The sequence below is a fragment of the Asterias amurensis genome, chromosome 14 (genome assembly GCF_032118995.1).
Source record: "Asterias amurensis chromosome 14, ASM3211899v1".
NCBI lineage: Eukaryota > Metazoa > Echinodermata > Asteroidea > Forcipulatida > Asteriidae > Asterias > Asterias amurensis.
This window is the reverse complement of record NC_092661.1, coordinates 15466366-15493361: the sequence shown is the minus strand read 5'-3', so window position 1 is coordinate 15493361 and position 26996 is coordinate 15466366. Positions and strand designations below refer to the sequence as shown.

General features: G+C 38.6%; 1 protein-coding gene across 4 annotated transcripts in view; it reads left to right on the top strand.

Moving 5' to 3' along the window:
• LOC139946791 (bridge-like lipid transfer protein family member 1) overlaps positions 1–26530 on the top strand; it is a 92062-nt gene extending 65532 nt beyond the window's left edge. For all 4 annotated transcript variants that reach the window (XM_071944491.1, XM_071944490.1, XM_071944492.1 and 1 more), the window contains 20 exons: positions 433–636; positions 1297–1468; positions 2469–2651; positions 3683–3770; positions 4688–4839; positions 5662–5788; positions 6284–6436; positions 6928–7284; positions 8110–8268; positions 8922–9128; positions 9484–9709; positions 10350–10507; positions 11239–11425; positions 11871–12124; positions 12581–12844; positions 13603–13785; positions 14364–14516; positions 15512–15640; positions 16090–16282; positions 22642–26530. In XM_071944491.1, coding sequence (XP_071800592.1) covers positions 433–636; positions 1297–1468; positions 2469–2651; positions 3683–3770; positions 4688–4839; positions 5662–5788; positions 6284–6436; positions 6928–7284; positions 8110–8268; positions 8922–9128; positions 9484–9709; positions 10350–10507; positions 11239–11425; positions 11871–12124; positions 12581–12844; positions 13603–13785; positions 14364–14516; positions 15512–15640; positions 16090–16282; positions 22642–22828 — 3736 coding nt within the window. In that variant the 3' untranslated portion in view covers positions 22829–26530. The remainder of the gene's footprint in view (positions 1–432; positions 637–1296; positions 1469–2468; positions 2652–3682; positions 3771–4687; positions 4840–5661; positions 5789–6283; positions 6437–6927; positions 7285–8109; positions 8269–8921; positions 9129–9483; positions 9710–10349; positions 10508–11238; positions 11426–11870; positions 12125–12580; positions 12845–13602; positions 13786–14363; positions 14517–15511; positions 15641–16089; positions 16283–22641) is intronic.
• Positions 26531–26996: the final 466 nt, after the last annotated feature.

Below are 26996 nucleotides of genomic sequence, written 5' to 3'. Positions count from 1 at the left end.
GTCATGTGTTTGCCTTTTGTCAAGGCAAAGCCACAAGGGCCTTTTCCAACTTTTTTTGCGGTTTCTTAAGGGTAGCAAAAGTCCAAACCAATCAGAAGTGATGGGGTCAGCGGGTTCGCATACATTAATGCACATTTCATAGTCGCATAATTTGTAAACAAAACTGCAAAACAAGTTGGAAAAGCCACGAAGGCCTTGACAAAATGCTAGTCATGTATTTGCACTCATTTGCTTAGGTGACACTTACACAAATGTACGTACATGTACATGTAGTTACCTGTTTATGTTTGTTGTGTTGTCATGTAGCCTGCGAGAAAGACTCTGTTCTATTTTCTTATGCTCTGTTATTTTAAACGCAATTCAGCCTCTGGCTGCCAAGTTTGAATGTTTTTTAAAAAAACCAATAATAATAATAATACATTCTATCCACAGGTCAAGATCTCGATCAGCCAGTGGCCATCGACGAGGCAGAACCAGTCTCCTAGGAGACCAGCCCCCTGTTTCACCAGCACACTCTACCAAGGTGGAGCAGCCATCTGTGGACTTTGAGCTGGACGTCAAGTTTAACATCGACAGCGGCATGTTGGTGTTAAACTGCCACAGCCAGCAGGAGCAAGACGAAGCTGCTATCATGGCGTGAGTCATATCAAGTTTTTATTATTACTATACCTCATACATATTCATGGGTGAGAATCAAGTATTTTTGCACGTGGTAAATGTTCATGACAAGTACTGTAGACTTACATGTACTCCCAGGCAGCCCGGCCTATAGTCTACTTGTCATGCGCATTTACCATGTGCGTGACTGGGCAGCCGGGCAGTAGTCTACTTATCATGGGCTTCACGATTGTGGAACTGTTCCCTGGTGTTGAACAATACATGAACACCACTCTAGCGACATCCAACACTTATACAAACTGTTCATGGTCCATTTTATTTTAATGTTGTAATTTTTCCTTGCTCCAAAAATCATTCCACCGGTAACTGAATATATGAGTCCTCGGGAGCTAGTTTGTCAACTTCCAATACCTCGGGGAGCTAATATTGACGGTTCACCCAAAATAAACCACGTTATATTTATGAAATATAACTTGATTTTGAGTTACACAATGAACAACTTACTACAGTAGAATTTGAACCATTGACCTCCTGATGAATGTTCCGGTGCTGTACCAACTGAGACCTACTCCTTTTACAAAGCACCATGTAACGGTTTTACAATGTGCTGTAGTGCAATATGCTAATAATCAAACCAGGAGGAATTTTTTTTTTACATGAATGCATTTTTTTTTATAGGCATACAAGCGATGTCCATCGACCTCCTGGTCTATTTGATGACATTATCTCTGGTCATCCTGGACGTCATGGGATGCCACGACACCATTCATCAGGCCTGCCCGACCCCAAGACTCACCCGACGTCACTTTCTAAACAGTCCATGTTCTATCTGCCTTCGTTTGATGTCAAGGTAAGATGCAATATTTATTAAATAAACCACAAGCGAAACTGACTGGGTAGGTTTGAAATAAATTGGGTTTGAGCAAAGACAAAATTGAGCGGTGCGGGATAAGAGCACTCCAGGCTCAAACTCTGTTGACTTTGGTCAGCAGAGTTTGGGTTCAAGTCCCAGTCATGACACTTGTGTCCTTGAGCAAGAAACTGAACCTTTGGATGAGCCGTTAGTCCCGTGTGTTAGGGTCGGTAGTCCACGTAAAAAGGATCCTGATTGGTTTCTGGTTCACATTAAGCTTGGGCGGTATCACGATATTATCGAATACCGCCATATTAATTTGGAAACGATTTCGATATCGGATGGATTTGGTTTTAATCAAAATATCTATATAACGCGATATATTGTGATATATCGATTAAATATCGCGATGTATTTGCTAGCTGAGACATCTTGTACCCCATAGGTTTGGAGTAAAACCAGAAGAATAGGTCATTAGAACACCTCTCTTATGCTATGACTGTCTCTCTACAACTTTCACTTGGAGTTTTAAGACTGATGATGTCAAATTTCATTAATTGCGATTATATTGAATATTGCGATATATTGTCGGCGATATATCGTGAATAAAATAAATCGATATCGCCCAAGCTTAGTTCATGTACATTAGCAAGCACCATTGTTTACAGGTTTCCTCAGGCTAGCTAGCTTCAGTGATTAAGTTCCCTAATGAGGCATCATTGGTTTCGTTACCAGAAATATATGATAATTATGATACAATTCCGAACAGAAATGTTAATCACAATTAGAACCAACAAATAAAATTTTATTAAAAAAGCTCAAACAGATCAAATTTCATCATATGGTTGCTGTTTTTGTCCTATGGTTGTTGTTGCTGTATTTATTGTTCTAAAAGTTTATTGCGATTTTTTAATGGTTTACTTTTTTATTGTGCATTGTTATGCGCCTTTGAACAGCGTTGTCTGGAATTAAATTATCATTATTTATGTTTACACAGTTGCATTACGAGTCGTCCACGAGTAACAACACAACTCGTACCAATGACTCGGAGCGTGAGAAGGAAACGCAGCAGAGCGGCGCAGACACCTCGTCAACAGATGGCAGCATTGATAAGAAATCGCAGCACAATGCCAAGCAGGCCGTGCTGTACACTTGGTTCATGCTCACCTCGCCCCCTAAGGTACAATAAGAGGCCTCATTGGTTTCATTCCCAGAAATACATCATGGTGATTGTACCATTTTGACGGAAAGTTGATCAAAATCATTACCAACCTTACACCAACTAATAAACTTTTAATTAATTCTGTTCAAAGGGTGTATGTACTTTTTGTAGGACAAAAAACACAATGTCCACAGATTTACACTAAACTTACACAGTTTGAAGATAATGATAGAAGAAAGCTTCCCTGAAAATATTAAGCGCTGAGGTGCTGTAGTTTTTGGGAAATGAGTAAAACAATGTCAAGAAAATAATTTTGGTCTCATGAGCCCAAAATTATTTTATACAAACGTATTTTCATGACATTGTTTCACTCATTTCTCAAAAAGTACAGCACCTCAGTAAGTAATATTTGAAGAGAATCTTTCCACTATCATTATCTTCAAACCCTATAAGTGTAATGTAAATCTATGGACATTTTGAAAAGGTGCCCAACTCCTTTAATCTCAATTGTTCATATTTCAAAGTGTTGCCTCATAGGAACAATTTTAATAATAGAAAAAAATCACAGAAAAAGCAAGGGACAAACAATGATGACAGATTTTCTTGTGTTTAATTCAGTCATTTATATCCTTTTTGATTAATAATAATAAAGACATTTGTAAAAGCATCTAATTCAAAATCCTTTACGTGTAAGCGCATGAAGAGAACACTAAAATATACAAGGAGTGAAAGATACCATTACAAACAAGCAGCATCAAAGAAACTAGTTTTCAATTGATACTTAAAACATTGTAAAGAACTCTAGTCTGGCGAGTATGCACAGGAAGACTATTCCAAAGAAAGATGCGATGTAAGAAAAAGATCGGCGGCCATTAAAAAATAGAAGAAGTTCTAGTAGTTGAAAGCAATGACTGTTGAGATGATCGTAAAGTCCGAGTAGGGGAATAATGATGAACAAGTTCAGATAAATAGTTCAAGTTCAGATAAATAGTTCAGATTCACATGTTTGAGCCTTAAAAATTAACAAAGGAATTTTATAAATTATACAGGAGGTGGTTGTCTCGTTGGCTCTACTTGATTTCTTAGAAGAAGCTCTGGAGACTGTTCCAACCTCCTTGAGTACAACACAAGCAGCTGGTAAGACTAATACCACTTTCAAAATTTGTTTTTTTTCTTCATCCAAAAGAACTTGGCTACAACAGGGACCAATTGCATGGCTCTGCTCGCCACCAAATTGTGCGCTTTTGATCACCAATCTCTGCTAACTCTGCATGCACCATTTCTGCGCTAGCTGTGTAAGCCAAAGAATGCCTAGTAATGTGGAGTACGTTTACGCACAAACAAATAAAAAAGTCCCGCGAAGTAGGTTTGATGTAAGCGTGGAGTTTCCTGCTTCTACATATACATGTCAGCAGAAATTCTTTGCCATGAAGTAGACCCCTGATCTTTGATTTTCTCAGAATTTCCAGCCAATTATTTTTTTCTCAATGACTCCTGTTCAAAATCCTTTTAACAACTCAACCTTTTTTTCAAATTCCCAGTTTTTTTATATCATTACCTGGTCGCGATTAATTATATTTTGTGACAGTACGCTTACATGCATACTTTATATAAGTTTAACAAACCTGACTGTTATCAAGATGTTGCAATATTCCTGCCTTTGTGTTTAAAGGCACATGACACCTTTGGTAATTGTCAAAGACAAGTCTGCTAACTTGGTGTATCCCAACATACATGTATGCATAGAATAACAAACCTGTGAAAATTTTTGGCGTAATTGGTCATCAAAGTTGCAAGAGATAAATGAAAGAAAAAATACCCATGATTCACAAATTTGTGTGCTTTCAGGTGCCTAAAAAAGGCTTCAGGCCTGAAGGCTTTTTAATATTTGAGTGAGAAATTACCTCTTTTTTAAAAACTATGTTAGTTCAGAGGGAGCCGTTTCTCATAATGTTTTATACCATCAACAGCTCTCCAACTTGTTACCAAGTAAGTTTTTATGCTAACGATTGTTTCGAGTAATTACCAATAGTGTCCTTTAATCAACCTGTCAGATTTCAAGAGTAGTGTGGAGGATATTGGAGTGTCAGCAAACTCACTGGTGTCCTCATCTACGATGGACTCCAGTACATTCCCAGTGGATGTAGTTGTCTACGTGTGCCTACGCCCATCCGTCATATGTCTCAGTTGCCTGCCTGTATCCAAGGTACGTGTAAGGTTGTGTACTTGTTCAGTGTCTTTTAATGTAGAGGCCAGCAGCTGATTTCATGAAACGCTACGATTAATCGTATCTCGAGTTAAAAAGATTAATTCGTCCTCTCGTCCTAACTTAGGATGGGTTCAATTTTTTCCTAACGTTAATGGATGCAGAACTGAACTCGTCCTAAGCCCTAAGATTAATCAAAAGCTGGGAAGATTTTGGTGAAATCGACAGCTGGTTTTATTCCTCCCCCTCCCGCATTACCAATAGGAAACTTTTGAAGGGTTACAAAGGCAAGACCAGCGGCCTCCATGCGTTGAATTCCAGGCCTTGTTTTGTTATACATTGTGATAACTGTTTTATGCAAGTAACATTGTATACAAGTTAGTGTGTTCATTTTATCATTAAATCTTGGTAATGGTCGCACGAACGCGGGTGTAAGTCCCAAGTTGTAATTTTGTTCCAAAGTTAATTTTAAAAAATTCTGTGTGTTCAATTTTCAAGAGTTTTGTCCAGCCTAAATATAATTTTAAAGAAGATTTGTTATTAAAAACAAAATGTGATTTTCGTTTGAATTGTTTTCTCATTTTCAATACTTGCACAGTCTGGAAGGGGAAGATTTCCCCCCCAAAAATTACTGAATAAACCAACGAGTCTTGAAGACATTCAGAGCATACTAATCAAAACGTTGAGTTGTTAACCACTGGTTGTATTCAGAACCAACACTACCCAAAAAAAGATATTTGTTACCTGAAACCTCTCTTAGTTATACTACCACCATGCACAGTTTTAAATCCTACCAATGATTCCTCTGTTTTTTAATGACAGGTTGAGTGTCTATTAAAGCTTCCTACAGTTGAGTTTGCGTTTTCATCCCGCGGTAACAGTCAGCTAGATCACACAATTTCCGATGGTGACTCCTCCATTGACATGTCCTCATCTGCCACGCCCAAAGGTAAACTGATGTTTATCGTCAATCCCAAAGTCCTTCTTATCCTGTTCTGACTGAGCTGACTCGATTCAAATCCCACTGCAGTCAATTTGTCTTTGTTCAACCCCAAATCATTTAAAATTTACCAAGTCAGATTCCCTAAAACATCGCATCCCCATAATGTGATGCCCTGTTTGTGGCTTCGCGATAGCTCAGTTGGTTGAGTACCAGCATGATCTTACAGAGGTTGCTGGTTCAAATTCCTTTTCTTGCACAGTAAGTGGAGATAATAGTTATCATAAGAATTTTGTTGTTATAGCAGAGCCATGAAATTGTCCCTATGTAGGTGGTTTCCCTTGTCTTCAGTTTTCCTGTTTTGTTGTTTTTTTTCCCTTGGTCGCCATCGGAAATTTGTTTTTAAAGAATAAACTATAAATGAAATGAGTGAATGATTTACAGTGAAACAAGAACAAGGATTTGAAAGGATTGTTGAATTTGTTTCTATATTTCAATGTCCAGGTGGAAACAGAGGAGCACAGTCAAGCGACGGAGCAGACCGCATCGGTCTGAGCGTGGCGGCAGTCATGTCCGATTTCTCACTGTATGTGTTCCATCCGTACGGCGGGATGCAACGAAGGGAACGTCTGGTCGAGGAGATGGATGGGAGGACAGGTAAGTCGGATGATCGAGGTTAAAGATTTACGTTTGAGGCCAGGACAGCGTTGTTGGAACTTCTGGCACCTCTCCCTCTGTGAAAGTGATGATAGTAATTAAAGGGATTTTACTTAATATAATTATAGTGTGTGTGTATTATAATGTAGTTTTAATTTGAAAAGTTGTATTGTATCGTTACTCTTTCTCTTTTCATTTTTTTCATTTGCATACAGTTCTTTGTCAAGGCCATTTCAATTTCTCCAGTGAGGGATGTTAAAGTTTTATCTTTCTATCTATCTATCTATGTATCTATTTATCATGCCTGAGACAGAGATTATTTTCTGGACATTGTTTTACTCATTTTCTCAAAAACTATAGCACCTCAGCAAGTAATATTTTAAGGGAAGCTTTCTACCATCATAATCTTATCTGTGTTTTGTTTTATACATTGTACAAGGACTACCCAAACCCTTTAACCGCTGTATGTATGTATTTTTTGTTAACTTAAGATGCTGGAAGCGAAGATGGCAGTTCACCTTGGTCTACCCCATCAAGGAAAGACGCCCTCTCCCTCAAGGTCGAATTCATCAAGGTCAACATGTCCCGCTCTCGTAAACTCGTCAACGCCGCGTCGGCTTCTGCTTCGTCTCTCGGACAAGGGGTGGAATCCTTGGCTGGTGCCAGCCGCGCCGGGTACCAGGAGCGAGGGGAACAACACGACCTGGGATCGATGTTTTACCGTCAGCAACAGCAGCAGCAGCAGCCTTCAAGTCATCAGCAATCTCCGCCTTTCTTTAGGGACGACCGTCCAAAGTCACCTGTCTCAACTTCACCCAGTACTTCACAAAATAACAATCAGTTTTCAAGTGAGTGTCGTCATTTATTCACACAGTTGATAGTTAAATGAAATCTTCTTTTGGGTTGACCAACGAAAATTTACTAAGAGCGGGTTTTGGACCTGCAACTTTCAAACTGAAGTGCTTTTGTTTTTTGAATAGCAGAGTGTGGGTTTGAGACCCGGTGTTGACAACCAGGTCCTTCTTGAGCAAGATACTTACCATAATTACTTTGAGCTTTGGATAATGGCATAAATCCATAGGTCCTTTGTACTTTGATTGGTAGTACACTAAGAAGAACCAAGAACACTTATCAGTGAAGAGTAGGGGGTTAACGCCAGTGTTTTCGGTTCGAATAGCAAGCACCCTTGTTAACAGGTTTCATCAGGCTTGAGAGCTACAGTGATTAAATTCACTTCTGAGGCACCATTACTTGAAATAAATAATAGTTATATTTCTGTTTCTTTTTTCTAAATGTAAAATTTTTGTAAAGCTGAGTGTCTTTTTAGGTGGCTGTTGGGGCTTCATGCCTCCCTCTTTAGTGCAGTAATGGGTCCGCCGTCCAATGATGGTCCGAGAAACAAACTCTCTCAAAGCCTGCCTGTCCAGAGTGGTTGTCGTTAGCTCATGCATGCTACTTCTTTTTAGTGCATGAATGTTGTCAGTCCATTTAGCTTTTGGACTTCCACTTTCAGCGCGACCAGCAACTCCTCCTTCCATGCACTGCCTTAAAGATTTCCCCCGTCTTTCCTTGCAATGTGTCCAAAATACTCTAGCTTCTTTGTAGTATGATGTTAACTAAGCTTTATGTAAATATAAATTATTGTTATTATAATCCTAAACTATCTCAAACAGTTTTGTGTGATATCGGAACGGCTGCCTTCAAGTACGACATGCGACGCCTGACAGAGATGATGGCTTTCCCCAAGGCTTGGTATCGTAAGAGTATCGTTAAGAGATTATTCCTCGGTGATGAGCAGACCGCGCAAGAAAGTGATGACCAACTTTCATCAGGTAAAAATAGTTTCGTCGTCCTATTACAATGATTTGTGTGTTTGTTCGGTACAAACAAAAAGTATAACGAAGCCTAGGACATTAGAATCAAAATCACAGGGTTCAATTAATAATGAATGGCAATATGAGAAGACAATAAGGCAAGGCAAACTAGAACAAAAAGTGAATGACAAAAAAAAGGGAAAAATTTATTAAATATAATCAGTACAAAGAACACATTTAAAGACACTGGACACCTTTGGTAATTGTCAAAGACAAGTCTTCTCACTTGGTGATACATGTGTGCACAAAATAACAAGCCTGTGAAAATTTGAACTTAATTGGTCGTCAAAGTAGTGGAAGAAAAAACACCCTTGTCACACGAATTGTGTGCTTTCATGTACTTGAACTCGATACCTCAGCTGAGGTCTCTAATTCAATTTAAATGTTTTAGTTAGAAATTACTTCTTAAAAATTACGTTACTTTAGAAGGAGCTGTTTCTCACAATGTGGTATACTATCAACGCATCTCCATTGCTCGTTACCAAGTAAGTTTTGATGCTAGCAATTATTTGGAGTAATTACCAATAGTGTCCAGTGTCTTTAAATGCAGGACAATGATGAACCTTTTTGAAATTTTAATGTATTGTTGAAAACTTTTACATCCCACAAAGCTTCCGTGAGTAGTAGTGAAACATCGTCAGACTACGAGGACGACTACTCCCCACAGAAGCCTCCCCACGTCGGTAAGAAGCACTCCACATCTAAACGGGATTTACCCTTCTCCCCGCCGTCACCAAGAGATTTCAATATCCGTACATCAAAGCAGTCCAGCCCTGCCACTCCCAGAGCTAAGGGGGGCACCTCATCGGCTGGCAAATGTAAGTTCATCCTGACATTGTTGAAGGGAAATGATTGGGCACTTCTATTAAAATTTTGTATTTTTGATCTGTTTTTACTGCGTTTTGCTCTTGTGTTTGAGCCAGATATTTTAGATCAAAGGTCTCCAACATCAGTTGTTTTCAATGGCTTTTCCTGGCTTAAACAAACAACTTTGTAGTTCACTCAGAAGTAAAATTGATGATCTCAGCCAGCCGGGTATTTTTGTCTTATTCATTGTTATTTGTTAATATGTATATATTTTGTTTGAATAATAACGTGTTTTTTTTTTCAACATTGACAAATCTGAATCGCCACCAATAACTTTTATTTTGTGAACCTTGTTTTCTTTCTCAGATGGAAAACACAGAGTAGCCGAAGACCCTCATGACAGATCCACCTCAAGCTACGCCAGTCTGCCGTCAGACTCCCACCATCACAGCGGGAGTGGTAGCGGGACCAGTAGCTCAGCCGGGGGTACGGTCAAGGGAGGCCCCACGTGGCATACAAGCATCATGGTCGGAGTGAATTTCACCAAGCTAGATATCCACATGAACATGAGTAACGTCATGGGCAGTACAGTGTAAGAATAACCTTTCCTATTAAGAAGTACAAAGGTCTGGATTGTCAGTATCCACAAAAAAAAACACATTTATTTTAAGTCAGTCTTTTGAATTTTACTGATGAAGGAAAACAGCCGTTGTTGTTTCCACATAAAAAACAAATCCTGCTCTGTTCAATCTACTTTTCTTAAAAAGCTCTGTGAAATCTGATACCCCCCATGGGTTGTCAAAAGGCGGAGTGCTATCATTTCAATATTGCTCCTAATATTTGTAAACTAGTTTCAGACACTTTTGTCAGAAATGACTCTCACCCCAGATACAAAAACAGACAACTTATCATCAAATATCACCATGATAAAAAATCGCTTGGGGTCTTCCTTTCCAGAAAGGACATTATACGAGATGTTAAATTTGGATCGGGATAAAGAATATTAGCTTTGTTTTTTACCCATACACCGTTGTGTATGCACTGTATACTCAGTACTTTCCCGAGTCATGTACCACAGGCATATTACTTGGTGGGATTCGAACCCCTCCCCTTGCAATTCTACAGCAGTGTCTTACCAACTAGACTAGCTAGAGGACATTGCAGTTTAATTACCCTCCTCTTGCTGGGTCAAAGTTTTGAAAGATTTGTTTTCTGTATTCATTTCCTCGTAGTTGGTCAACTACGGATCTACGAAGTCAGGGCTGTGTTTCCATTAACAGTGTAGGCTGTAAGGAAGTCCAGATGTGCACCACCTTAAAGCGAAGTACCTTGGAAGCTAAGGGAGGGGTCATCGGAGGTCAACTTATTATTGAGCACCTCGGTGGAACATGTGAGGATAAAGTTTTCTGTTTCAGATGTTCTGTTGAATATGTAGGTTTTGAAACTTTGCATGGGTGGGAATACAATCTGGTACGGTTTGCTGTAACACCATGTAATATTTCTCCGATGGGTTGCAACGGCTCTGAAAAGGAACCAGGGGGTGAAAGCATCAACGTTTCGATCAGGCTGCTCTGATCGTCTTCAAGAATGCTAGACTCTGATGATCCATGCTGCTTAAAGCCATTGGACACTTTCGGTACAGCAAAAAAATCAAAAAAAAATCACAGATTTACAAAACATTTACAGGGTTTACAGAAGGTAATGGTGAAAGACTTCTCTTGAAGTATGATTCCATGAAATGCTTTACTTTTTGAGAAAACCTTAAAACGAATTCTCGATAGCGAGAATTACGGATTTATTTTAAACACATGTCATGACACAGCGAAACGTGCAAAAACAAGGGTGAGTTTTTTCGTTATTTTTTCCCGACTCCGATGACCGATTGAGCCTAAATTTTCACAGGTTTATTATTTTATATATAAGTTGCGATACACAAAGTGTGGGACTTGGACAATACTGTTAACCGAAAGTGTCCAATTGCTTTAAGAAAAACTACTTTTTAAAAACTATTTATTAATATTATTATTATTGTTATTATCAGAAAACTAAGAAGTTATAATCCCAGATCCTGAGAAATTTGATTATTTTGTTAGCTTCCAATATTGACTGTGACTTTTTTAGTGAGCCAATCCCAGCGACCTTCCCATGAGCCAAGCCACAAGCTCGGTGCGGACCTGGGTCTCTTGACTCTCCGCATTGACTACATGGGCTCCAGTATCATCATGCAGAAATTGGACAAGTTACACATCGGTCTGAGTGATGAGTGGAAACTGGGCGAGATGACGGGGGCTAACACCAGCCATAGCAGGTACGGGTTTCTTTCTCTATTTTAAATCCTTGTACGTATCAGGTTAGAATCTCTTGCTACTTTAGTCTGTTTTCTGATTTTTTGAATTGAAGTTCTTGTGGTTAAGTCAGCAGGGTGTGGGTTCGAATTTGGGTCATGACACTTCGTGATATTGAGCAGGACACTTCACTATAATTGCTTCTCTTCACCCAGTGGTATAAATGAGTATAATGGTAGAGGTTGGTATTGTGTATGAATAAGCATGGCGCTTGAGGCTATATACATTGTACATGTACTCCCCAGGGAGCTGAGAAAGATAACAGCAATGTTAATGGCCTAATGACCAGGGCACTAATGTGAAGCGCATTAATACATAATTGTAAAATGCGCTATATACATGTACATGTATATGAACTAGTTATTATTTTAATTACTATTATTGTTGTTTTTCTTTCTGTTGCACCAGGTCGTCATCAGTGTACTTGAATGGCCACCTGGACTGGGACACCTTCCAGCTAATGCTTTCTCGATCAAGCACCCCAGATTTGATTAAGATGACCACCCGTCTCGAGGAGTTCTTCAGCCAGCAATTCCTGAGCAGTAAGAGGATGCTTCAATCGTGGCAACTAGGACCCATCTCCAGTCAAGCACCGAGCGAGGGTGGTCATACCGGGAGTGAGAGCAGCAGCACCCGCAGCCTGGAGAGACTGACTGTACAAGGTAGGTCTCATTTCACTGGGTACAGTGTCATGGCTGAGTGGTTTAGAGCATCAAATTCAAGTTCTGGGCCCAATTTCATAGAGCTGCTTAAGCAGAAAATATTGCTTTGCAATTTTCTGCTAAGCAGAAATTAGCCAGTCACAAATTTGACATGTGACATGGTATTTTGGCTAATAACAGTGTTCCGGTAAGCATATTTATCTAGGGCTTAGCTGGTTTTTGTGCCTAAGCAAAAAGCAACTCTATGAAATTGTGCCCTGGTGGATTTGAATCCTGGTCATGACACTTGTATCTTTGAGCAAAATGCTCCACTATAACTGCTTTTCTTCACCAGGGGTATAAATGGGTAGAGTTTGCTTAATGTAAATCTGTGGACGTTGTGTTTTGTGTCGTACGAAAAGTACCCAAACCCTTTAATCAAAACTGTTTTGAGCACATTCTTTGATTTTCTTTCAGCTGAGAGGAACTACCACCGCCACTGGCAGCCAGCCTTCAGTCTTCTAAAGAGCTGTAAGTCCAACAGCAAGCTGCTGCCGCCACTGTGGCATGCTGGGAACCTGACCCTCGGGGGACACGTCATCCTAAGGGGCAACTGTGCACTGCTTGCTTGCTTCCATGGCATCAACTTCAGGGCAAGTTCCTGGGCGTTGTTCACGCTGCAAGAGCCTGAAGTACACTTTGAAACGGAGGCCGTGCCCATCAAGCCAAGCAGAAGTGATGGTGAGTTAAAAGTCAATATAAACCACAAGGGAAACTGACTGGGTAAACTTGTAAATGATTTTTGGGGTTGAACAAAGAATTGACTAGAGTGGGATTCGAACCATCGACCTCCGGATTAACGTGCTGGCGCTCTACCAACTGAGCTATCTACCCCTATATTGGCGGTGTCCCTATTTTGTCAATATCTTTGATCGGGGGTGCCAGTCAGAAGCTCAGTTGGTAGAGCACAGGCACGTTAATCCGAAGGTCGTTGGTTCGAATCCAACTCTTTTAAATTCTTTGTTCAACCCCAAAAATCATTTTAAAAAAAAGTCAAGTAATACATTGTAAAACACAAGGGAAAATTTGTGTTTGGAATGTAAATTTTGATCCCCTACTTTTTAAGCATATTATCAAAACTATCCCCGGGAAAATTTTTGGAAGTCTGTCCCGGTCGTGATTTTCTTTGTTATTTAGTTTCTCTGCCGGTCGGCTCTCTCCTGGTGCTGGCCACACTGTCGTGCCGGAGTTTGTTTATACTCCCCTACTGAGCTCTCTGCGGTTTGGCCGCTGATAAGATCTCACAACCCTCTAGGGTCTTTCAGCAACACAGAGCTTGAAATCTATTTACGAGTGGTGGGTAGAAAATGAATTTTGTTTTGCCATAAGTTTGTAAAAAAAAAAAATCTGCATGGTTTTTGCAAAGAAGGGTTACTGGAAACAAACAGTGTTTTTATTTGGCCTTAACTTCCCACTCTTTTTGATCCTCATGGCTCCAGGTCAAGGCGGAACTAACATCATTGAGGATCTGGTCTTCAACCTTGGACACAACCAGACCCAGAGAGGTGAAGGGTCAATGGGGGTCATCTACAGGGTCACCAGGACTGAGAGACACCACTTCCCAACCAACGGCACCATAGATCAGTGCTTTCATTATGTGTGTGCAATCAAGGCCCCTGAAGGTTTGTAGACGTTTTCCTATCTATATCTCATCCAGTTTGTCTGTTCTAATTGACTAATGACTTACTCTGTTAAGTCTAAGAGATGTTAAATTTGCATCAGGGATAAAGAATAATAATTTTGGTTGTTTAGCATACACAGATGTGTTATAGCACTGTATACTCAGTGCTTTCCCGCGTCCTGTGGAAAAAAAAATATCACAAGCATGTTACTTGGGTGGGATTTGAACCAACGATCCTTGCAATTTTAGAGCAGTGTCTTACCAACTAGACTACCGAGGTTGCCCGGCAGCTAGAGGCAGTTCGAATCCTTTGTTTTAATTTTGGACAATGTTATCAACCTTCTTTCGTGGTTTGATTGGCAGCATATTGCGCCACAGCACCTTGTAAACCAATACATGGTGCAGGTAAAAGGAGTAGGTTTTGTAATTCTTAATGTAGTCCCACATACCTTGCAGGAAAATACTTAATGTTAAGGCGCCATGAGCGTCACTGAGTGACGGATATGCCCACTACATGTATATAAGAAACGACTATTATTATCTTGATCTCAATGAAGGAGTATATGTTTGTTTTGACAGAATTTGAGCATGTGTTAACAGCAAGCAGAATGACTGCGAATACATCCAAGGAGACCTTTAGACATACTGCCGACCCAATCTTCGCTTTGCCGAAGCTACAAGTTGAGATGAAATCCAACCATATGCAATCCACACACAGCCCTGCTTTGAATGGTAAGTAGAATCATAATCGGTTTTAGCCACAGGGAGTAGGTGGAAGTGGCCCCTTACGAAGCAACTATGGTTCTGTGCCTTGCATCAAACCCACACTCTGCTGCTGACAACACCAATGCTTGTTTCAGGTGAACTAGTCTCCTGACAATGACTAGAGCAAGCTAGTCGAAACGTTGAGACCAATTCAGAACTGACTCTGCGGCAGTACAGTTATTACGATCCTATAAGCTAAAGTAGTAGTCCAGTCTAATTTCTATACCATCCGCCCTGGTAATAGTTATAAAAGCAGGACAGTTCTTTTCAGAACTGAGAAGTCTCCCGAACCTCCGATTATCTACTCCGCGGCAGTAGAATAAAGCAAGACAGTTCCCTAAGAACAACTCTACCTGGCAAGTAGATACACACATGGTGTTACCGCAAACCAAATATATATTGATACCCCACCATGCAATGCCTCAAATCCTATATAGATTGCTCACAAAGCAAAGAAGTTAAATCACAATTAGTAACATGTGTAAATGAAATTATAGAGATGAGAATGAAGTAAATGTGATACTGCGGAGGGATCCGTGAGGGAGCGAAGCCAGGGGCTCAAGTTTCACAGAGGCATTTTGTAATAATGAGAAGAAAAAGTAAGATTTATAAAGCAGATATTTACAAGGTAATATGCACAAAGAATGCTACAAAATGCTCAACTTTTGTGGAAGGAGAGAACAGATAAAAAAAATTATAATTTAAATTTGAGAGTCTGGAGTGAGTTGATGAATTTGACAGTGAGTTGGTAGTTAATTCCAGCGTCTGGACCGGCAATTGAGAAGGACCAGTCCCCTGCCTTTTTGTGAGTGCAAGGGATTATCAGATTGTGGCTGGAGCAGAGGCCACTCTGGTTGAGTTTGGAGGTTGAGAGACTTTGTAGTGCATTTGTTTTTTGACAAAGTTGAACCTCTTCCAACAAATACCATTTCAATGTTTTTGTTCATGTTTTACTTTGCCAGGGCCTCCTCAAGCAGTGACGGTTAGCTTTGTGTCTCACTTCACTGATCATATAAACGTTGCCATGGATATTGAGCTTATCTTATTCCTGCACGCGTTCGTCACAGCGTACATCAGCCACAAGGATAAAGGTAGGGAATAGTTTTTTTTCTAGAAAAAAACATTGTTTTTGGTTTTCTCGTTATTTGCCCTTTAGGCTTTTTGTTTGATTGTGTTGGGTGCTTTTTCTGTGATTTGTTGTATGCTCTTTGTTGCTTATTGAATACAAAAAAATAAAAAAGGGTTCAGTGCAAAAATTTCCAATTTCCTTAAAAAGCACTTGCGTTGCACATTTGAACTTGACAAGCATTGTACTTGCCTAAAAATTGCACTGATGTTCACACACACCAAGTTGGAGCTTTGAAACAACCACAAGCATATTACTTCGGGTGGGATTCAAACCCAAAAATTTTCAATTCTAGAGCGGTGTCATACCAACTCTAGACCAACAAGATTTCCTGGTAGCTAGAGGCAGTGTGATGCGTCATTCGTCACTTTGATTAATACTTAAAATCTTCAAATGTTTGACCTGTGTTTACAGCTACCCAATCCAATAGGAACTCTGTATCTGCAGGCATGGGTGGTAGACCTGCCATGAAAACTCCTATCGACCCCGACGTTATGCATCTGCAGGAGCCGACAGGTCCGGGTACCAGTGAGATAACGCCCTCTAGCGGTGCGAGCGACTGGAGAGAGTTCCAGTGCACTACATGGCAGCTGGAACCTACCATCAGGTATTTATAGTTCTATTTAAGAGTCAGTTCAGGTAAATAGTTGACATAGTTGCTCACGGTCAAAAAAATGAATTTTTTTATACTTTGTTGGTGGAAGGGCCTTGGGGTGCAAGTTAACAAAATTGCATTTTCATTTCTATATATAGCCCGTTGCCATGGTTACGGCTCATTTTGTTTTTTGGCCATTTTAGGCCGATTTTGGGGTCTGAAAAACTGGTTTTTAGCTCATATTTACAACTCCACCCAACCAAAATGCAACATTATTTCAAAAAACCTTTTATATCACTACAAAGTATCATCCTTGGCCTTCCTTGAGAAAAAAAAATTATTGCTTTAAATAACACCCTTGTGCTATTTTTGCATCATGCATTACAGTATGTTTTTAGAACTTGCAAAATCGACATTTTTACCCTATTTTTGGACCCCAAAATGTCAACTTGCCAGGGGTCTCAGAAAATTTTCCTTTCGGCTGTGATTAGGGCCAACAGTGGTCTTTCCATATCTGGTGTCAAAAACTTGGGCAATTGTATCCTGTTGTGACAGTACTGCCTCAAAACTAAACTTTTTTCCCCAAAACATGAAAAATGCCTTTTTAAGGGTCTTTTCACATAATATCGAAATACGTGTCCACGGTAAAAAAAAAGGAATATTTTTCTTATACTTTGTGGATGGTAGGATGGTAGGGACTTGGGGTCCAAATAAATAACATTTACATTTCAAATCATAATATAACACGTTGCCATGGTAACAGTTCATGTGTGTTTAGGCCACTTTAGGCCGATCTTGGGGTATGAAAAACTGTTTTTTTAGTTAATATTTACAAATCCACCCCACCAAAAAACAAAAATATTTCATAAAACCTTTTACATCACTACAAAGTATCATCCTTGGCTTTACTTGAGACAAAAAAATATTGCTAACAATTTCACCCTTGTGCTATTTTTAGAACGTGCATTAGAGTATGTTTTTAGAACTTGCAAAATCAACATTTTTACCAGATTTGTTGCCCTCAAAATTTCATTTTTTCAGGGGTCTCAGAATATTTTCCTTTCGGTTTTGATCAGGGCCAAAATTTGTCTTTTTTATTTCTGGTAAGTAAAACTTGGCAAGTGTATCCTGATGTTAACAGTACTGTCTCAAAAATAGACTTTTTTCCTCAAACAGAAAAAATGCATTTTGAATTGTTTTTTCTTCATACTGAATTTCTAACATTAAAAAGTAATAATTCTATCAATCTTGCAGCTTTTCCTTAGCACTAGTGGATTACCCAACATTTATCAGGAACTGTTGATGACCTTAATTTTAGAATTTGCCCGGCCCAGCCCCAATCATATTTCTTGACATTGCATAAAACAATGTTTTGTGAATAGCGCCTCTTCTTTTGAAAGTGTTCCCATTCGGTTGTTATTGGTGTCTTCATGTCTTCTGGGTAGAAACACTGTGTTTATTGTATCCTGTTGTGACTGGTCATGCCTTAAGTATAGTAATTTTTTCAAAAACAACGCATGCTTGTTAAAAATCTGGCACTGTTTCCATGCCCTTTGAGTACTGAATACAAAGTTTTTATTTAAACATAATGGTATCCAACCAAACCATAACCAATGCTTTGCCACTGAGAGTTCTTGATTTGGCTACTTTACCTATTATACAGGTATGATTCCCATTGCAAGTAGAGTGCGATGAGCATTCTTTACAAGTTGTCTTTAATACAGGGCCTACTCTCCTTGGTCCCTGCCTGCTACCAAATGTAAAACTTTTCTTAGAGACAGAGATCATAAACGATGTAGTTTCTGTGCTTGCGGCAGATGGTTTGGAGCATCCAATCATGTCCAACACAAACGTGGGAAATTAAAAAGCCCGCTTAAAAGTGTTGGAAAAGTTTGCCAAGATCTTATAAAAAACAATGATACTAACGATTTGCAAGATGAGCGTAAGAGATTATTTAAAAGGAACACGTTGCCTGGGATCGGTTAAGTTGGTCTTTTGAAATGCGTTTGTAACGGTTTGTTTTAAAATGCATGGTTTTTGAGTGATACTTCTGTGGATCATTATATTCTACTTTTAAAATATCTTTCTAATCATAATGCATTTTTTAATAAACGTTTACAAACGCTTTTCAAATACCAACTCGACCGATCCAAGGCAACGTGTTCCTTTAATGAAACAACATTGAAAGAAGTTGTAAAAACTTGCACCTGCTGAACATAAATAAGTAACAAAAGTCTATTCAGGCTAGTTTGATTATTATTTCCATTCACTATCTTACTAATTCATAATTATTATATATGTCTCTGAGAACGATCAACAAAAAACATTGTCAAACATTACCTGCTGAATTGTTTATCACGTTAAATAAACCAACTCTTTCATTGTTTGCAACAGTACAATTGAAAGGAACCCCACCATAGATGGGGGAACTGCTTACAGAAGGCCAAAGCAGGTGAATGGCCATTTATACTTTGGATACAGTACTTGCTCACTTTTAGAGCCTCTTTGTTCTGATTGGGATGAAAATGTTTAGTTTGGTAGCGGGCAGGGGACCAAGAAGACTATTATAAGGCCATGTAAAGACAAGAACAGTAAAGATTGCTCATCGCACTACTTCTCTTCTTGCAATGTGTACCATACCTGTACAACTAGGTAAAGTAGTTATGGCAAAACAAGATCACAGTGGTTTAAAGAGCATGGAAACAGTGCCATATATTTTTAACAAGCATGCTCGTTTTTGTTTTTTATCAATTCAAACTAAGGGATAACTTCAAAATGCATTTTTATTGTTTTTGGAAAAATTACCATTTTTGAGGCAGAAGTGTCACAACAGGATACAATAAACCAAAGTGTTTCTCCCCAGTAGTCATGCAAACCATAATAATAGCCCAATCAAAACAAAAAGGGAAATATTCTGAGAACCAATAAAACATTAAAGACAGTACAAACTTTCTTGATGTGCAAGGGGAATTAAAAAATGTGACTTTCAAAAAAGAGGCGCTGTTCACAAAACTGTTATTGTATTTTATGCAATGTCAAGAAATATGATTGGGCCAGGGCCGGGGTGGGGCAAATTATAAGATTTAGGTCATCAACAAGTCCTGATCAATGTTTGGTTATGCACTAAACCTACAAAGTGCTTATAAAAAGCTGCCAGATTGATGGAATTATTGCTTACTTCTTCATGTTATAAATTCAAAATGAAGCAAATATTTCAAAATGCATTTCTCTATGTTTTCGGGGAAAAGGGTCTATTTTTGAGACAGTTCTGTTACATCAGGATACAATTGCCCGAGTTTTTCTTACCAGAAATAAAATGACAAATTATGGCCCTGATCAAAACCGAAAGGAAAATATTCTGAGACCCCTGAAAAATGGAATTTTGCGGGCAAAAAATTTGGTAAAAATGTTGATTTTGCAAGCTCTAAAAACATACTGTAATGCACGTTCTTAAAATAGAACAAGGGTGAAATTTATAGCAATATTTTTTTGTCTCAAGTAAAGCCAAGGATGATACTTTGTAGTGATGTAAAAGGTTTTATGAAATATTTTTGTTTTTTGGTGGGGTGGAGTTGTAAATATTAGCTTAAAAAAACAGTTTTTCATACCCCAAAATCGGCCCAAAGTGGCCTAAACACAAATGAACAGTTACCATGGCAACGTGTTATATTATGATTTGAAATGTTAATGTTGTTTATTTGCACCCCAAGTCCCTACCATCCACAAAGTATAAGAAAAATATTCATTTTCTTTTACCATGGACACGTATGTCGATATTATGTGAAAAGACCCTTAAAAAGGCATTTTTCATGTTTTGGGGAAAAAAAGTCTAGTTTTGAGGCAGTACTGGCCCAACAGGATACAATTGCCCAAGTTTTTGACACCAGATATGGAAAGACCAATGTTGGCCCTAATCACAGACGAAAGGAAAATTTTCTGAGACCCCTGGCAAGTTGACATTTTGGGGTCCAAAAATAGGGTAAAAATGTCGATTTTGCAAGTGCTAAAAACATACTGTAATGCATGATGCAAAAATAGCACAAGGGTGATATTTAAAGCAATAATTTTTTATCTCAAAGAAGGCCAAGGATGATACTTTGTAGTGATATAAAAGGTTTTTTGAAATAATATTGCGTTTTGGTGGGGTGGAGTTGTAAATATGAGCTAAAAACCAGTTTTTCAAACCCCAAAATCGGCCTAAAATGGCCAAAAAACAAAATGAGCCGTAACCATGGCAACGGGCTATATATAGAATTGAAAATGCAATTTTGTTTACTTGCACCCCAAGGCCCTTCCACCAACAAAGTATAAAAAAAATTCATTTTTTGACCGTGAGCAACTATGTCAACTATTTACCTGAACTGACTCTTAAGAATCAAAATTGTCAAGTGTGTTTTATGTATGTGAGTTTGTTTTTGCCAGGTTTAATAATAAAAATAGTATATATTCTATTTATATACCACCTAATGTAAAGTTTTCAGACTTGCTTTTGTTTTAAGGGCACTTGGTAATTACTCAAAACAAATATTAACCTAAAACTGACTTGGTAATAAGCATTGGAGAGCTAGTATAAAACATTGTGGGAAGCGACTCCCTCTGAAGTTAGGTAGTTTTTGAGAAAGAGGTAATTTCTCACTAAAATATTTTTAAAAAACTTCTAGCCGGAACAAAATCTTTTGTGCCTATCTAAAAGCACACAAGTTTGTTTTTTCTTTCGTCATTTTTTCCGCAACTTTTTACTGTTGTGTGATTCAAAAAGCATTTGTGTTCAACCTCCATTTTAATAATTGTATCAATATATATATATGTTTTTGGCCAGGGGTCTGTCTGATTGCTCACATCTTTTGATGACAGCTTTCATACTCTTGTATTAATTTGACAGCCTCTGTTCAACTTGTATTTCTTGTGTCAATGTCTAAAGATTTAAGAGCAAATTGTTGTACATGTATAAACATTGATATTGCAGACCTAAACCAATCGAGGAAAGTAGATTTTTTTCAGTTCAGTTTTTTTCTCTCGTCTTCGGAATGGTCTGCCTACGATATCACAAATTCACTCACTATAGAATTATACCAGTGTGTATTTAAATTACTTCTGTATTTCTTTCTTTCTCTGCTTTGTGGTTGTTTTATTTATGGTTCAGCGCTTTGATCTGTGTTAAAGGCGCTATATAAATACCTGTATAATTATTACCGATATAGCCATTCTATGTACTACTGTATTGATTTTTTTGTATTTTGAATTTCTGCATTCAATATTCTGTTTCAGTGCATCTAGATGTGTTGTTTTTTTTTTTTGGGGGGGGGGGAGGGGGGTTGAATTTTGCTGATTGTACCTTTTTGGTCAGGATTGCCATGTTATGTATATTTGTATATTTCTGTATATTATTTTCCTTTGTTCCGCTACTCCCTTTACTCCTCTCAAGGCATCACGCTGAACCACCCATCTCCAAAGATGCTACCCACACTTGGTGATGGAGCCTTCACTACTACCGCTCCCAAACTGTGGAATAAACTACCATTATCTCTTCGTAATCAACAATCTGTCGATATGTTTAAAACACTGCTCAAAACTCACCTATCTCTGTCAAGTGCATTTGAACAATATTTCTGTCAAGTGCATTTGAACATGTACAAATATATGGAAAATGCACTATATGAATTCAGTATTATTATTATCTCTGTCAAGCGCATTTGAACATGTATATGGAAAATGCGCTATATAAATACATTATTGTTATTATTATCATTATTATAAACCTAATCATGTATCTTTTCCTAATTTATTTCCCAGGTACATTCAGCGTTTTGATCCATTTGTTGTATTTGTTTAGGATTTGATTCCAATTCTGACAAGTCACTTCCTAAGCCCATGTAGCACTTATTGCTGCAATCCAATCAACAATAATTATTTACTGCCTTGCAAACCCTAACAAACTGTATATCATTGACAAGAGTGTTGTCTATCGTAATTTAGTTTGTCTATTACTAAGTATATTTTATAACTTAGATCAAATTTATAAGAAAATTAAGAGAAGGCCATATGGAACACCCCAGATTGCAGAGTAGGGCTCTCAAAACCAAAGATAAATATGTACATGTAAGCAGGCTTCGTACCTGCAAGCTTTTGGGCTTGTAAGCTTTCACACTTTGCGCTCTTAGTTCAGGGGTACTTTTTACTAACAACCTATCACATCCCTGATTACTCTTTTTGGACAGATCTTTTCAAGAAGTTACTGACCCGGACGTAGCAGATTAAGCCCTGATTAAGTCTTTTTTGTGTTTCAATAGATTACTATCATGGGGAGGCAAACAGATTGATCCCCCGTAGCAGACTTGGCCCTGATTTATCTGTTTTTTGTCTTTCAATAGATTGTTGTCATGGGGAGGCAAACAGATTGATCCCCTCGGAGTGGACTACATCCTACAGAAGCTGGGCTTCTCTCACGCTAGAGTCACTATTCCCAAATGGTGCCAGAGGGGAACTATGGACCCTATGGACAAGACACTAGCACTACTCATGGAAAAACTCATCAAATTTATCAAGGAGACAGACTGAGTACACATGAGTCACTAACTGTAAATGGTGTCGGGGAGACGTGGTGCCTGTTGGACAAGACACTAGCGCTACTCATGGAAAAACTCATCAAATTTATCAAGGAGACAGACTGAGTACACATGAGTCACTATCTGTAAATAGTGTCGGTGAGACGTGGTGCCTGTTGGACAAGACACTAGCGCTACTCGTGGAAAAACTCATCAAATTTATCAAGGAGACAGACTGAGTACACATGAGTCACTATCTGTAAATGGTGTCGGTGAGACGTGGTGCCTGTTGGACAAGACACTAGCGCTACTCATGGAAAAACTCATCAAATTTATCAAGGAGACAGACTGAGTACACATGAGTCACTATCCGTACATAGTTCCAGAGTTGGGAGCTGTGGGCCCTGTTGACAAGAAACCAGCACTACTCATGGAAAAACTCATCAACTTCATTAAGAAGAGAGACTGAGTAAACATGGGTAACTATATATAGATGGTTCCATAGTGAGAGCTTTTGGCCCTATGGGTTGGACACTATAGCACTACTGACGGAGTGCACATGAGTCACCAACTGTAAATGGTGCCAGAGGGGTAGCTGTTGGGCCCATGGACACGACACTAGCACTACTCATGGACAAATTCATCAACTTTATAAAAGAGACAGACTGAACACTCATGCTGGTACCAACTGTAAATGGTGCCAGAGGGGAGCTGTAGGCCCTATGGATGAGACGCTTGCACTACTCATGGAAAAACTCTTCATTTCATCACGGAGACAGACTGAGTAAACGTGAGGCACCAACAATGATCTTCCTTTTTATGAAAATTGTTAATTAGGTTTACATTAAACCAGCCTAAACATAATCAGAAAGGAAAGAGAAAACAAATTTGCTACACAGAGAACAATGTGTTTCTCAAAAGGTATCTAATAGACATGATGGAGGTTATAAACTCTCAGTTGTTGAAGTATACTCCTCATATCTGTTTTATAAAGTGTAAACTTAAACAATATTTTAATATTAATATTTTATACTAAATATATGCATGGCCTTTATTAAGTTATATCAATATACTTCATGTATACTGTACAGGTCCATGTGTGACTTAGATCTTTGGTATGACATGGAAAGGTTTGCGATAACACTGTAATCTAAGTCTCAAAATGAGTTGGGTTAGGGACCCCAACTCATCTAGAGATTATCATTACATGGTGTTACCACAAACCTTACAATATCATATTTCCACCGTGCAAAGTTTCAAATCCTACTTATCTTTGGTAATGTTACACACCTTTGTTCCAACACCCCAACATGTACGTTCAGACACCCCTATGTTGAGCGGCCCCAATGTTCTGACACACCTAGTGTATAGACCATGTGAACCTAGTTTACAATAAGTGTGACCTTGTACATTCTTTAAGTATTCTGGCAGGCACTGTCCTACACAGGTCCTATGGGAAAGTTGACATTTTGTGTCATAATTTCCACATAAAACCAAGAGTTATGAAAGTAAAAGCTGGACAAGATGTGCCTCCTTTAATCATATCAAAAGTTGATACGAATTAGACAGTGCAATCTCCATAAAATATAAGATGTTATATTTTCTTCCATTGAGCTGTGTACAAATTGTGCCTGCACGAAGTCGAGGCTCTGTGGCTCTTTTGTAAACATGTGATGTCACGGGTCACACCGTCTATTGTCCTATTCCTAACCCCATCCCTAACCCAACCCTGAGGGGGGTTTTGGAATATATGGTTGTCGAAACATAAAGGTGTCTGGTTATAGAGCAGTCACTGACGTTACATGTACATGTTGTACATGTTGACATGTTTATTGTGATTATGATTTATTTATTACGCCGTTAAAAAAATACAGCAACAAAGCAGAACAATTACTGAGACCTGATGAACCACATCTGGTTTTGAAACAAAGAGAGTACTGGATAAAATATATAACACTTTATGCATAAATATTAATAACAGACAAGAAATAAACTAGAAAGAATTACACATACATGTACATCAATTATTTCAAATTTAAATATTAACCATTAGTAGTATTGGATGTGGGAGTAAAGCATGGACAAATTTCATAGAGCTGATTAACAACTCTCTGCTAAGCAGAAATGAGCAGGCTACCAATCACAAATGGTACGTGTGACATGGTAGTTTGGCTTGTAACCTTATTCTGGTAAGCATAATTTCGTTATGTTTAGCATATTTTTATGTTTAAGCAGCTCAATGAAATTGAGCCTAGGTTTTAATAGACGGAGGAGCATTGGAGAATTAACTTGTGAACATTATTATGTGAAGGCACATAAAAATATTATTTATAAATACCTCAGACAGTTTCGCTATTCCTATTGGTGGAGAGCACGTCACGTGGGTGTGTATAAACCTTTGTTTATGATCGGTCAAAAGTGTTAATTCATGGGCGTGACACGGGACCTTGCGCCTGTTCTTATAAGACAGTTTCTTCATTCCTATTGGTCAAGAGCAACGGCTGAAACAGTTGTGCCACATCATGCAGTACGCGCGACGAGCACAACATTCCCTTATAAGGAGTTGTTTACCCGAGGGCGGCGGAGGGCTTTACCATTTCATTGCTGGAGGGGTGTTGTGTTGAAAGAAATCATTTAACAATTAAAATTTTTTCACTTATTTTTCTTTTTGACCAAAGAGTGATGATGTTTTTGTCCGAAAAGGTATTTATGAATGGGAATCAAAGTGTGTTGAATCGGTTTTCAACTAGTGGTTTAAACCCGCCGAGGCCTGGTTCTGTATAATTTACCTCGACTTCGTCTCGGTAAAATTATCAAGAACCAGGCCTCGTTGGGATTAAACCACTAGTTGAAAACCTCTTCACCACACATTGATTCCCTTAGTAATCACACAAATCAACACAGAGAATAGGCACTAAATACTTTGCTTCCCGTGGTGTCCATATGCATATTTGTCAAGCAGCTAAACTGTACTTGACATACCGCTGAAAATTGATGCCAAATTTTATACCTACCGATAGTGGACTTTTGTTTTACATGGGTTTTGTGTAATAAATGTACATTTTATCTTTTTTATTTAAAGGGAAATGGTTGCTAACTGCCTACTAAACAACACGACTTGTGGTATAAGTGAAATGAAAAAAAAAAAGAAAAAAAAAAAAAGGAAGATTATTCCAACATTAAACATTAATTCAATCCCCTTATGGTTGTTGTGTGTTTGACCAGCTTTTACTCGGGGCTTTAGCTTACAAATGTCAAAGGCACTGGACAATAATTTCCAAAGAAATTTCTCACTTGGTGTGTCCAAACATATATGAATATAATAAACAAATCTCCGGAATTTTTGAATCAACTGATCAATGAAGTTGCAAGAAAATAATGAAAGAAAAATCACACTTCCTGCATAAATTTGTGTGGCTTAAAAGGGCTTCTGTATTCTGTATTATTGTAAGCTAAAAATTATGTATATAATTATCGATTGCTAACGTCATGAAATGCTGACCAATTAGAGCAACGAATGCATCAAAACGCCATCGAAAGTCCACCAGTTCGCAGGCTCGTTATATTTTACCATATCCAATATGTAGCAGAGGGTGTCTCCCCCCCCCCCCGCCATCCCCCGCCCAAAATGTTCTACCTCCTAGAAATACCCCTAAAATCCTATGGAAAAAAAAATACAAAAAACAGCGATTCCCATTGCATAGTAAGTACACGGACGGGACGGGGGGGGGGGGGGGTTGGGGGGGGGGGGGGGGTTGGGGGTAGCCCTATAATATCACTCTTCATCTGTGCTGTGTACTGTATAATACGAAAATGTAAAGCCGCGGGGGGGGGGGGCGGGCGGCTGGCAATGGTAATATAGGTGAAGGCTACCTTTTTTTAAGCCGTGGACGATTGTGCAAAAATTGGCACAACCCTGACTTGTTTTTAAACTCTGCCTTGTTTTTACACCCTGCCTTGTTTTACTGAAATGGTTCGAGTAATTAATTTTGTAGTTTTCTTTCAACAGTAACATTGTAATTATATTTTTTGTTTTCTACTAGGGAATGGGTGGGATGAGTCTTTGAAGCTTGTACTATTAGTATTTCTTTATACCAGTTTAATGAAATATAATATAAAAATAATATCGAAGTCTTTTAAAGACAGTGGACACTATTGGTAATTGTCAAAGACCAGTCTTC